Raw genomic sequence first — 12,231 nt, 5'->3', positions numbered from 1 at the left:
TAACACTTTATAATAACTACACCTTATTTAGCTATAACAAAGTATGAACAAAGGCTTAATTAATAATGATTCACACTTAGTAACTACTTAATTACTACCTTAATGAGCACTTGCACTTAATTTGCCTGTGCTGTAAATAGTTACTCATAATTATTTCATACTTAATTACTCATGGACTAACCATTTGAGCATTTATTAATAATTAGTAAGCTCTGAGAGAATGATTTACAAATAATGCAATGCAATGATAATTCAGGCAGCTGTTATCTGTTAGTTAAGTCTTTTGGAGAGCTTTTCTAAAGTGAAGACTAATTATCCTTTATTAAGCATTTACTAAGCGTGAATCATTATTAATTAAGTCTTTGTTCAGGCTTTATTAAGGCTAAAAAATGTGTAGTTATTATAAAGTGTTACTGTTGAATTTATTTATGCAGATTAGTAGTGCAGATAGTAATAATAATGACGATAACTTTAATATAAAAACGTTAATGATTAATCGATAATCGAACGTTAATTCTTCCGACGATTGATTAAGAAAATTTCATCGAATGCCCATCCCTAATTGATGCCTACATTTGTTCAAATCAATGTGTGGTTGTATTTTCAATTTAATGCTGTCATGATTTAAAACTAATAGTGTCTATAATGTTTCTTTTAACTGTGTGAGGAGATGACGTTCGATTAGTTTCAGTCTGTTCTCTCGTGAGGCTCATAAGGGAGATCAAGATGAGACAGTAAGTCCGATCGCGAGCGAGTTGGTCCCAAAAAAACACTAGTACTTCTGCGTTTTGGCTTCAGGTGCACATTTGTTTACATTTTACAGAAACAAGACTTAAAACCACATGGCTCAATTGCATAAACTATAAAGCGCTGATAAAAACAGCTCTTTCCTTGTGCGCTGATGCGGTTCAGCTTCTGTCGGACTAAAGGACAGGACTCAGTGGAATATGAGTGTTCTTTCTGTGACAGAGGATGTTCTGCTGATGGTGAGTCTGTTCTGTGCATTCTATCACGTTGGAGATAGTTCATGTGAAACTTTTTAGAGATTATAAGTCTGCAGGTTGTACACATAGACCGTACAGTGCTGCGGCTTCACTTACCAAAGTCGTACTAAAACATTTTTTAACACGGTAATACTGTATTCCCCGGTAAAATCCTGAGAAGGTTTAACGGTATCAAAACTTGGATACCGCCCAACCCTAATAGAGTCTGGCAGTTCCAAGGCTGAAATTATACAAATGATTCTAGTGAAGGTTTGTGGAGTGTTTTCTGCTTGAGAGAAGAATAAGATAAATATGCAGGGTTGTTGTGTTTTAAACATGTTTGAGAGAAAACAAAACACAACTCCAGGTCTGTTTTGTGATCAGGAAACAACATTATAACACAGATCAGAAAATAGCGTAACACGACTCCTCTCAGAATCAATGCGATGACAAAACATTTACTCTAGAAATTATTTGCAAATCATAACCATACAGGATTTGAACTTTCAGAACAATTCGGGGGAGAAAAATGCAGCTGCAATTTTTGTGATGATTATAGAGACTGTAATTTGATTTGCAAATGTTTTCAAATCAGGTTTCGGCTCACAGTGCTCATTTTACATCCAAAAGCAACAACATTTGAGAAAAGACCAAAATATAAACTGACAAACTAAAACAAGGAATCCTATGTATTTCATCAGAACATGTCTGTAGAGGTCTAATCTACAGGGTTAATATGTTTTTAAAGGCGCATTGTGTAACTTTTCTGGTGGAGGGTCCGTCAAAAGCTTTTTCTCATGTTATTTTCTCCATGGAGATGGTGTTTTTGAGCTATAAAACCAGCTGTAATTGAATAAATGTAAAGTAGAGCTGTTTAATGTCATACTGTGGAACATTCCAGGCAGCGGCTTTAATTCCGCTGAGTTATTGTTGATGGTACAGTGTTTGCTAAATAAAGAGCGATCACGAAAGTCTATTTAAATTGAAACAAATGACATCAACACACACTCACGACCGACAACAGTGGAAACCAGCAACAAGGAAGAGACACGCAAAACACCCAAAACCCAAACAGAAGCAAGTGCATGAGCTAATTTGACTAATGGTTAACACAAAAAATAACATAGCTTTGGTCTGGACCTCTGCCAAGGCACTGGTATAACCGCTCGCAACTGGAGCTGTTGTCAAAATAACGTTACGGCAATATATCGTGCACAGACAGAAATTAGAGCGTACTGTGATACTTTTAAGCAAAATTATTTCTTTTTGATCAGGGTTACTCTTACTCACATCAGACTGTGTGATTTGCATGTCCTTTAAGTAAATTTAAAGTTGTAGAAATCAAATACTAATCCAATTTTGGTGAATTTAGAACTAGGGCTGGGTATCATTAACGCAGGGTTTGACTACCCCAAATTTAACACTTTTTAAAGACCTTTTTAAGACCACTTCGATGAAAATTAAGACCAACGTCGCACCCATTATGCAGGCGAAAAACACCAGATCAAATTCTAATAATGACCAATCAACTACAGGACTCTATCTAGAATCTAAGGCTACGTTTATATGATGATGGTCCTAACAGAAAAAGTGGCGTAGCGTCTTCACTTTTTATTCCACGTTTAGACGAGTGTTTTCGGAAGGAAATCTGCGTGCATCCATACGGTGATGCAAAAGTGTGTGGAATTGGATTAAGTATGCATGCCAGGGGGCTCGGTGGTGACGCTCGGTGGTGATCTATGTGACGTAAACATGTATGCGACGTGAGCAGATATGACTAGACTTTTGCGTCTTGGGCAGTGTAGACGAAACTGATTGTTTACTCCTTGCCGCCGGCGCCAGAAACTAAAGTACTGTTTGTGCATACTCCAAATTAGACATTCATTCATGTTACGTTATTTCACGTTTGTTGTTTTTTTAACATTCCTTCCATTTAGTAAGAAAACAAAAAAATAGGCTAATGAAATTGAAGACCTTTGTGAAAAAAAGAAGACAACATAATTTAAGACTTTTAAGGCCTTAATTTAGGTACATGAATGTTAAGACCTTTTTAAGACTTGCCGATACAATACATACCTCGATACATGGACCACGATACGATATATATCTGGAGAGCATTGAGCACTTTCGATTCAATACGATACAGTTCAATAAAAAATAAAGTCTAAACGATGGCTGTGATACTAAAAGTCTTTGTTTACTAAAAGTCTTTTGCAAAGTTCTTATGAAAAACAAACATTTTAATCATCAAAACAGTGAAAATGTCAAATGTGTCGCATAAACGAGTTTCCTTCCTCCGAACAAACAACAAAACTGTAGCGTTGTAACAAAATAATTTAGTAAAATACACCAAAAAATACTCTTGGCGATATATCGATACAGCAGCCCATGATATCGATACTGTATCATCATATTAAACGATACGATATATTGATATTTCGATATTTTTGCACATCCCTATTTAGAACAGCAGCCACATTTCATGAGCTATAAAATATTTTTCAGTAGACGAAGACAACATGCATGTGGTCTGGGTTTTATGTAGCCTGTTTTTACAATAATAGTTTTTGGGAAGATTCAAATTTATAAGACAAATTTATAAGACTATAGTATGAGGTTGGATCTCATTACTTATACATGTTTTGTCTTTGAAGCAGGTGAAGTTGGTATCTTGCTTCAAAAATGGTGTTGGTAAATATGAGTATCCATTTTGTTTATTTTATCGACTAAATTGTACTGTTTTTCTTACCTGTGCCCTTCGGTCCGACTCCTCGTTCAAGATCTTAAGTCTCCAGGGCAGACGGGGGCACCAGTTCTCCACCTGGAAACATAAAACAGAAAAAATAAGAGAGAAGCGAGCACACAGTATTATAATTTTTGTGATTATTATCTGATTTCTGTAGTTGTCTGGTTAAATTCAAAACAGCAAAATCTGACTTGGGTAATACGGTTTGTTTTAAGTGTTAAAGGTGAACTGCATAAATATTCTGCGTGTCTCTATGGAGTCTGGAAAGTTGCATGGTATGACATTAAACTTATCCATCTAGAATTTCTTCATTACAGGTGTTTTTATTGCTCAAAAATACAATGATTCCTTCAGTGAATAGTGGCGACTCTCCACAGATCTGACCTGTAATGTAGCGGACTGCTGTAACCTGCTCGTCTCCCCCTCACGATAAACAGGTTTAATCTATACTGTGGAACATTCTAGACAAAGCAATAACATCTCCATGGAAACAAGCAGGTCTATGTCGCGAGTAATAACATTAAAGAGGGGGTATTATATACAAAAAATATAAACTTTTTTTGAGCTTTCTATCACGTTATAACACTGTTCCCTCATCAAAAATAAGCTTGAAGAGGTTTTAGATGTCAACCGTGCATGTTTGAGTAATTTAGCGATCTCTCCCAGCTCTATTCGAACCCTCCTCCGTGCTCACTCTCTACAAATACACAAAAACATTACACAAAACTGTACACAACAACTTGTCAAACCCGATGCGATGTGCAGTAGTTTAATTAACGCTCTGGTGTGGAGAGAAAAAACTAAACTTATAAATGTTAATATGTTGTTTTTTAGCAAATATAGCATTTTCATAATAAACGCTGATACGGTGATCTAAATATTTTATGTGTTACCAGTTAATACCCCACAGAAATAAAATAACGCTTCTTTAATCAAATTTAGATCCAAAAGAGCCACTATTAGACCTGTTTTATGTATTATTATTATTATTAGGGATGTAACAATAACCAAAATATCGTGATATCGTATCGGCAAAAGTCTCACAATAATATCGTGGACTGTCACAATATATCGAATCACAAGTTTCTTTGCTTAAATACATGATTTTACAGTAGGAACAGCTTATAAACATCAGGAACTACATATCCCATGATTCATTTCTGCGCAGACAACATGAAGAAATGTGTTTTTTACTTGAATTCTGAGGATTATGACAGGAATAATTCACACCAAAATCTTGTCAGGGTATTTTAAAATGCAAAAAATTGTCCCATCTACAATTATATCAGCCTTTTTAAAATATCGCAATAAATATCGTACCGTGAGATGCATATCGTGATAATATCGTACCGAGAGATTTGGATATCGTTGCATTCCTAATTATTATTTATTATTTTTTATTTAGCTAAAATGACAAGTTAACATATTTTTATTTTTATGGTTTATAGAGCAAGTATAAAAATCAAAATTTCTTATTCAAATTCCAATATTTAACACAGTCCTTTTTGTATTTCGCACATTTCTACACCACAGAATGCCCCAAAGTTTAGTGTATTTTCTTAAACCATCACCTGTGGCAGATGACACTTTATCATCGCTGTGAAAAACTCTCAAAAGCCCGAGAGTTTTTTGTTGCGTAAGCAGTTGTTTTTCGCCGCAGCTGCTTCACATGAAAATACATGCATGTCGCCATGGCAACAAGCGCGGTCGTGTGACTGGAGGAAGCGGACAGCTGTGAGGTTTCAAACACGGCATCTGGATTAAATTATGATGGGGGAAAAATAGTCCCTAGTCTTTGGAAAAATTGCCAACAAAAAGATATTTTAAATGATAGATTGGGATTTGTTTTTATAATCGTTCATCTTTGTGCCAATTGTGGAAATAAATTAAGTTTTATAACGCCACAATACATTTTCTGATTAAATATTTCAACCAGATTAAAATGGTCCACTGAATATTTGCACTACTATGTGACTTTTCTTGTATGCTTGTTTCCATGGAGATTATTTTAGAATGTTCCACCTTGCATCTATTTCAATTTAGGTGTTTTTATGTCTTATTCTGTGTCACTTCTCCACAGATCTGACTTGTAACTTGGTTTACTGGCATCACCTCCTTGTCTCCATGTCTCCAAGACTACCTTAATGCCTTACTGTGGAACATTCCAGACAAACTATTAACATTGCCATGGGGACAAGCAGATGGCCAACTCTTCACCACAAAAGTACACTATAGCTATCCTCTTAAATACGGCCTTCAGTTCAGAAAATCACGTTAAAGTTTGAGTTTTTAAAATGCTGCGTGATGAGGAAACAAAACAGAACTCTTAAAAGTAGTTCTTAAATACTGTATTTTTCGGACTACAACTCGCACTTTCTTTCATGGTTTGGGTGGTCCTGCGACTTATATATTAAAATTTTCAGACAGGCAGTCGCGAGAGGCTCTAGGCTTGTGTGTCAGTTTTCTGCGCATGTTTCCTGGAGAAAAAGCCACTGTCCTGCTGCAAGTAGTGAAATATTCAGCAAAAAAAAAGGTAATCAAATAGCAAAAAAAAGTTTGAAGTGAGCAAGTAACTTGTGAGGGACTGGCGAAAAACGGGGACGGACAAAACAGCTTCAAGGGAAAACGACTTCATTGGATGGATGGATAAAGTCTGGACTTCAGTGACACTGAAACCATCCTGTCGGGATTCAGAAAGGCCTAAATAATTCGAACTGGAACTGATGCTGAGTCTGACGACAGCGACACAGCGACACAGAAGGTTACGGAGTTGCTCAGAAATACATCGAGGATGAAGAATTGAATGGATTTAGTGATTTGGAGTGAGATGGAGAGTTTGTTAAACTTGTTCTGTTGTTTATGTTATATTTATCTGAAGAACTGTTCATATGTGACGTTAACAGTCTGTCGTTCTCTGTTCTATTCTTATGAACTTGCCTTTCAAGATGAAATGTTGGTTCCTGGTCTCTGATTTTATAAAATACATTTTCCCCAAAAAGTGCAACTTATATGTTTTTTTCTTCTTCATTACGCATTTTTTGGCTGATGCGACTTAGTCTGGAGCGACTTGTAGTCCAAAAAATATGGTAGTTTTTGCACATATATCCTCTTCTGTACAGTTGTATTTTTATAAAGTTCTATCCTTTTTCTTGGTTTCTACTGGAGATTGTATAGTCGTGTTACTTTAAGTGTTGTATTGAGGTCAGTGTGAACTAAAGGCCTTTCTGGAGCTTTTCCTGCTCCTAATGGATTCCTCTGTTGTCCATATAACTCTATTTCTCCACCTACACTCCCATACAGAGCCTCCCCATCCACATCCACATCCGATTTGTACTGCAAAGCTTTCAGTCCGTATACAATATTCATGCCACACAGCTGACCACTCAAAATCCCCAAACACTCTATAAAGTTTTACACAGTGAGGAAAAATAACATCACTTTTGGGCCACAAACAATGTACAAGCTCTGTTTGAAAATGATGGCTTTATAACAGAAGTTTTACTGTAGTTTGAGCAAATAAAACCAGTGTTGAAATGTGCAACTTTCCAATTTTATGTTTACATTTTAAGAATTTAGTAGTGATGAGTGGATATTAAATACAGGGGGATGTAGTCTGCTCCACCTTGGGCCAGTCCCAAGTCTAAATAAATAAACAGGGTAGAATCAGAGAGGGCATCTGACATAACGCACACTGTTTATGCATAAGAAAAGACAGTTTATTGTGGCAGATGATGATTAATTATTCCTTTAATTTAATTCCAGCTCCAGCTCATTGTGCCTAAAACGAGACTTAAAACCGGGGGACACAGGGCCTTCTCTGTGGCCGAACCCAAACTCTGGAACGTTCTGCCCCTCCACGTCCAAAAAGCCTCACAGTGGAGAGTTTTAAGTCTCGTCTTCAGACCCACTTTTATTCTCTGGCTTTGAACACCATGTGAGTTGTGTAGTCCTCTGTGCCTTTTTTTAATTGTTTTTATTTATTTATGTATTTATAGTTTTTATTTATTTACTTATGTATGTGTTTATTGTTTTTATTTATTTATTTATTTATGTATTTATTGTTTTTATTTATTTACTTATGTATGTGTTTATTGTTTTTATTTATTTATGTATTTATTGTTTTTATTTATTTATGTATTATTTATGTATTGATTTTATAATTTTTATTCATTGATTTTATTATTATTATTTTATTTATTGATCATTTGGTTTCCTCATGGTTGAAACATAATTCTGCTGATTTTTAAGTGAATTGTTTTACATTACTATGTGAACCACTTTGGAAAGTGTCTTGTTTATAAAATGCGCTATACAAATAAAGTTGGATTGGATTGGATTTCATTTTAAAAAAGAGTTGCACTATGTAACTTTTCTGGTGAGTGGTTTGCCACCTGTTTGTCTCCATGGAAATATTTTTGTGTTCCATTTTGTATTCACTCAACTCAAGGTGTTTTAGAGCTCAAAAATACCTAGAAACACATGCATTCTTACTTTGAGCATGGGCCTCTATAGATCTGACCTGTAACTTGGTCTGGTTCACAGAGATAGACTTTAGGTTTAATGCCATACTATGGAACACTGGGAATACCAGGTACCACAGTGGGACACCAGTGGCAAAAACTGTTGTTGTGTCATTGGGAAAGGCACTTCACCCACATTGCCTTGTTTGATTGTAGTGTGTGTGAGTGATGGTGGTCGGAGGGGCCAATGGTTCAGATCACAGACTGTATATATACTGTAATTCCAAATAAGGGAACATGGGGGCACTTCCGGCTCCTTCTGACCCTGGCTCCCTTTGACTTACGCTGAATATTGTTTCCTCCTCTGCCGCTGTGAGCCTCGTCATTTTGGTCTTAAAATGTTCGTATTAACCCGCACTACATAGGGCCGGGTATCATTACGAAGTTACAGATACAGTGCACTTTTGATTTAATACGATATATTTCAAATCAATTCGATACGATTCAGTAAGAAATAAAAGGCTAAATCTTGGCTGTGATACTAAAAGTCTTTGTTAAACCACTTCTTGTGCAAAGTTCATATGAAACACAAACGTTTTAAATCATCAAAACAGTGAAAATGTCAAATGTGTCGCATAAATGAGTTCATTTCCTCTAAACAAACAACAAAACTGTAACGCTGTAACAAAATAATTTAGTAAAATATACCTAAAAATATATATATCGATACAGCAGCCCACAATATCGATACTGTATCATCACATTAAACGATACGATACATCAATATTTTGATATTTTTGCACACCTATAGCGATGTCACACTCATTTAGTCCACTTTTTTATGCAGTCGATGGCGCAGATTGGCAGACTCTCTTCTGTCAGTGGATACTATGGTTGTGATCGTAGTTTAGTGACTTTAAGCGCCTGGAAAAGAACTATATAAACCCAAAGACGAATTAAAAACTAACATCCACGCTATAGGAGTCGAGCAGTTGACCCCAAAGAGCCTGCAGGACACAAGTGCCTTAGGCGATTAGATTCTGCACCAAATAAAAAAATAATCCATGAAGTTTACCAGTCTGCGGTCAATATAAATATTAATGTTATCGATGTTGAGACCTTTGACGAGCTTCAAAAATAAATCCTGCCCGGCTGAAAGCATCGCCGTGGTAACAGTAAAGCGCTTATATGTTGCGGCGCGTGTCAATAATGCATGAGGAAGAGCTATAGACAAGAGGAGAGTGTGGAGGAAGCCGGAGTCAGAGCACTTCTGCCTCTCACGCGTTGGATGGAGCATTATTATTTAACAATATAACCTCAAATGATTTATTCTGTTGACTCATTGTTCTTTACGGAACGGCACGACGCTCGTTTTAAATGTTTCTGTATTGTCGTCATTCACGTAAACAGTGTCGTGGCGTGTTTGTTTTACAGTGAACAATTACAGCTAATAAATGTTAACTATTCATAATTCCTGTAATGATTAATTAAATATCAATTAATTATACTGTATTAAAGGTGAGCTAAGTAACATTTCTTATCTGTGTTATTTTGCTGATGTGACCGGTTCTTTTGCTTGCTACCAGCTTCTGTTCGTGTAAATAAATAATAAATGCTCTTTTAATAAAATAATTTCAGGTATATTAAAACAAAAATGTACACAAGCCTCCTTTTGCTATGTGAGCTTTTTTGTTCCGATACTTTTTTGAGATTTATCGTTAACTCGGTGCACTCACCTCACTGAGATAGATGAAGAAGGAGCAGGTGGTTCCGTCGACGCCGTAATTGCCGTAACACGCGTCGGAGCGCCACATCTCCTTCATCCACTGCGAAACAACAGAGAAAACACGTGAGAAAACGCACTCGATGAAAACACACTGAGCTACAAAGTAATTTTATATAATCTGCTACTATAAAAACTAAAGTCACATTCACAAGACAGAAATTAAAGTTTCTTGAAACTTTAGAATGATTTTGAGCTGTTTCAGAACAAGACCACATGGTAAAATAAAAGAAAATGCTACGATTTAATGTTGAAAATCACATTATATTGCCTGAAGAAAGAGTCTAGTCTATTCCCTAGTATCAAAATTGAGTTTGAAATGTTTAGTATTGTGATAAAACTACTACTGAAGCAAGTGTTTTGTATAAATGTCTTCTTGATTTTACAACGCGTCATTCATTTGATACTGCGAAAATGATGTGTTGAAGTGATCAGAAATTAAAATACAAAACATAATACAAAAACAAAAGATATGTTGTTTTTCTAAAGGCAAAGTATGGTCTTAATAAAGATTGACTCAAAAGGCAAATTTCAGCAAAGGGGCAACTGTTCAGTTTGCATTTATAAATATTATGCTTAACATGTTGTTTAAAAAAGCCCCAGTATTGTAACTCTTTTGCCATAGATAGATGTAAATAAAAGCATGTTTTTTGTTGTTTTTTTCATTTTGGTTATGTGGTTTTTATGGCACTGAAAACCTTGAAATTCATGTGTCCTTCTGTTTCTTACTTAACCTGCTTGTCTCCATGGAAATCTTGTTCTTTTGGCTACAATAATCTAGTCAGGCTGGTGCCCCCTAGTGTTTCCACTCAATTTTATTTCTCTCCAGCGACTAGGTCAAGAATCAGAATACAATAGACGATTTGCAAGAACCACGGAAGCGAAAGTTCAGGCACCGGCCAATCAGCAAAGAGCCAGACATTCTGTGTTGGCAACGATTCCCAAGATTGAGGATTTAAAGCTGGAACAAAGAGAATGTTTGGTGAATTTTATCAAGGGGAAAGACGTTATTGTCCTTCTTCCAACGGGATTTGGGAAAAGTTTATATTCTAGTTAGCCCCGTTAGCGGCGAATTACATACATCATGACTAAATAGCAGCGATTGGTTAACCACAGAGTGAACGAATCCTAATGCTGTGAGGTCAGACGGTTTCCAGGAAGCGAAACCGGCGGATGAATCAGGTTAGTAGTCGACTCCCTAGTATCAAAATTGAGTTTAAAATGTCTAATATTGTGATAACGCTACTACTGACGCAAGATTAGTGTTTTGTACAAATGTCTTCTTGATTCTTCAACTTTTGAAACTCCAAAAAGATGTGTTGAAGTGATCAGAAATTAAAATTCAAAACGTGTAATGTTTACAGTAAGTCAAAGTAATACAAAAAGAGAAGATATGATGTTTTTCTAAAGGCCAAGTTTGGTCTAAATAAGATTGATTAAAAAGGCAAATTTCAGCAAAGGTCAATTGTTCAGTTTACATTTATAAATTTTATGCTTAAAGATTTAAATTTAAAGCCCCAGTATGTAACTTTTTTGCCATAGACAGACATAAATAAAAGCATGTTTTTTCATGTTGGTTATTTGGTTTTTATTGCACTGACACCATTGAAATTCATGAGTCTTTCCTGTGCGTGGGCTTGCATCTCCACAAACGTGACTCTTCCTTACTGTTCCTTTGGCTACAATAATCCGCAGTATGGCGTAAAACGAACCTATCTCCACGGAGACAGTCCCAAAGTATGGTTTTAACTGTCTATCATGCAGTGACACCTCCAGAAAGTTACACAGTGCTGCTTTAAGCTTTGACAACAAAAGAAAAGTAACAGAGACATTTGAGCTCAGAAGACATCAGCTGTCAATCTCCCTTCAGCCAAAGAGAAAAAAAACAAAAAAAAACCAAGTCAAAGATAACTTTCTTCTTTATTTTTGAACAACAAAGCCCCCCGGAGCGCTCTCATTTCCATATTAGACATTTGCTTTCTTCATATATTTATTATTTATTTCAAACTGGCATAGAGCTTCCTCCCTTCCTCCCTTCCTTCCTTCCTTGCAGCAGATTTGGCAGAGGCTTGAATCTGTGTTTGTTTTTAAGGACAATCTTTGTGGCCTGGAGAATACAAGATCTGTGCCCTAAATCCTTGGAAATCCAATACTAAAAATGTCCCGTGATATTACGCCTGGAGGAGATCAGTTGTTCTCTCTGACTGGTTTATTGTGATGAGGAAAAACAACTGGGTGAGTATTAGACTTAGACATGTT

The 12,231-nt window shown here is 36.1% G+C and overlaps 1 protein-coding gene across 2 annotated transcripts in view; it reads right to left on the bottom strand.

Moving 5' to 3' along the window:
* Positions 1–12,231, bottom strand: part of mgat5 (alpha-1,6-mannosylglycoprotein 6-beta-N-acetylglucosaminyltransferase) — a 177,644-nt gene that overhangs the window by 111,961 nt on the left and 53,452 nt on the right. The window contains exons 5-6 of one of the 2 annotated variants that reach the window (XM_020917156.2): positions 9,926–10,015; positions 3,733–3,804 (exon numbers count right to left, since the gene is read on the bottom strand). In XM_020917156.2, the coding sequence (XP_020772815.1) occupies positions 3,733–3,804; positions 9,926–10,015 (162 nt within the window). The remainder of the gene's footprint in view (positions 1–3,732; positions 3,805–9,925; positions 10,016–12,231) is intronic. The other variant, XM_055165367.1, reaches the window with a different exon arrangement.

Source organism: Boleophthalmus pectinirostris, unplaced genomic scaffold, assembly GCF_026225935.1.
Source record: "Boleophthalmus pectinirostris isolate CB_2022bp ecotype Guang Dong unplaced genomic scaffold, ASM2622593v1 HiC_scaffold_11, whole genome shotgun sequence".
NCBI lineage: Eukaryota > Metazoa > Chordata > Actinopteri > Gobiiformes > Gobiidae > Boleophthalmus > Boleophthalmus pectinirostris.
Note: the sequence above shows the minus strand (reverse complement) of the source record. Positions and strands in the feature narration are given on the sequence as shown.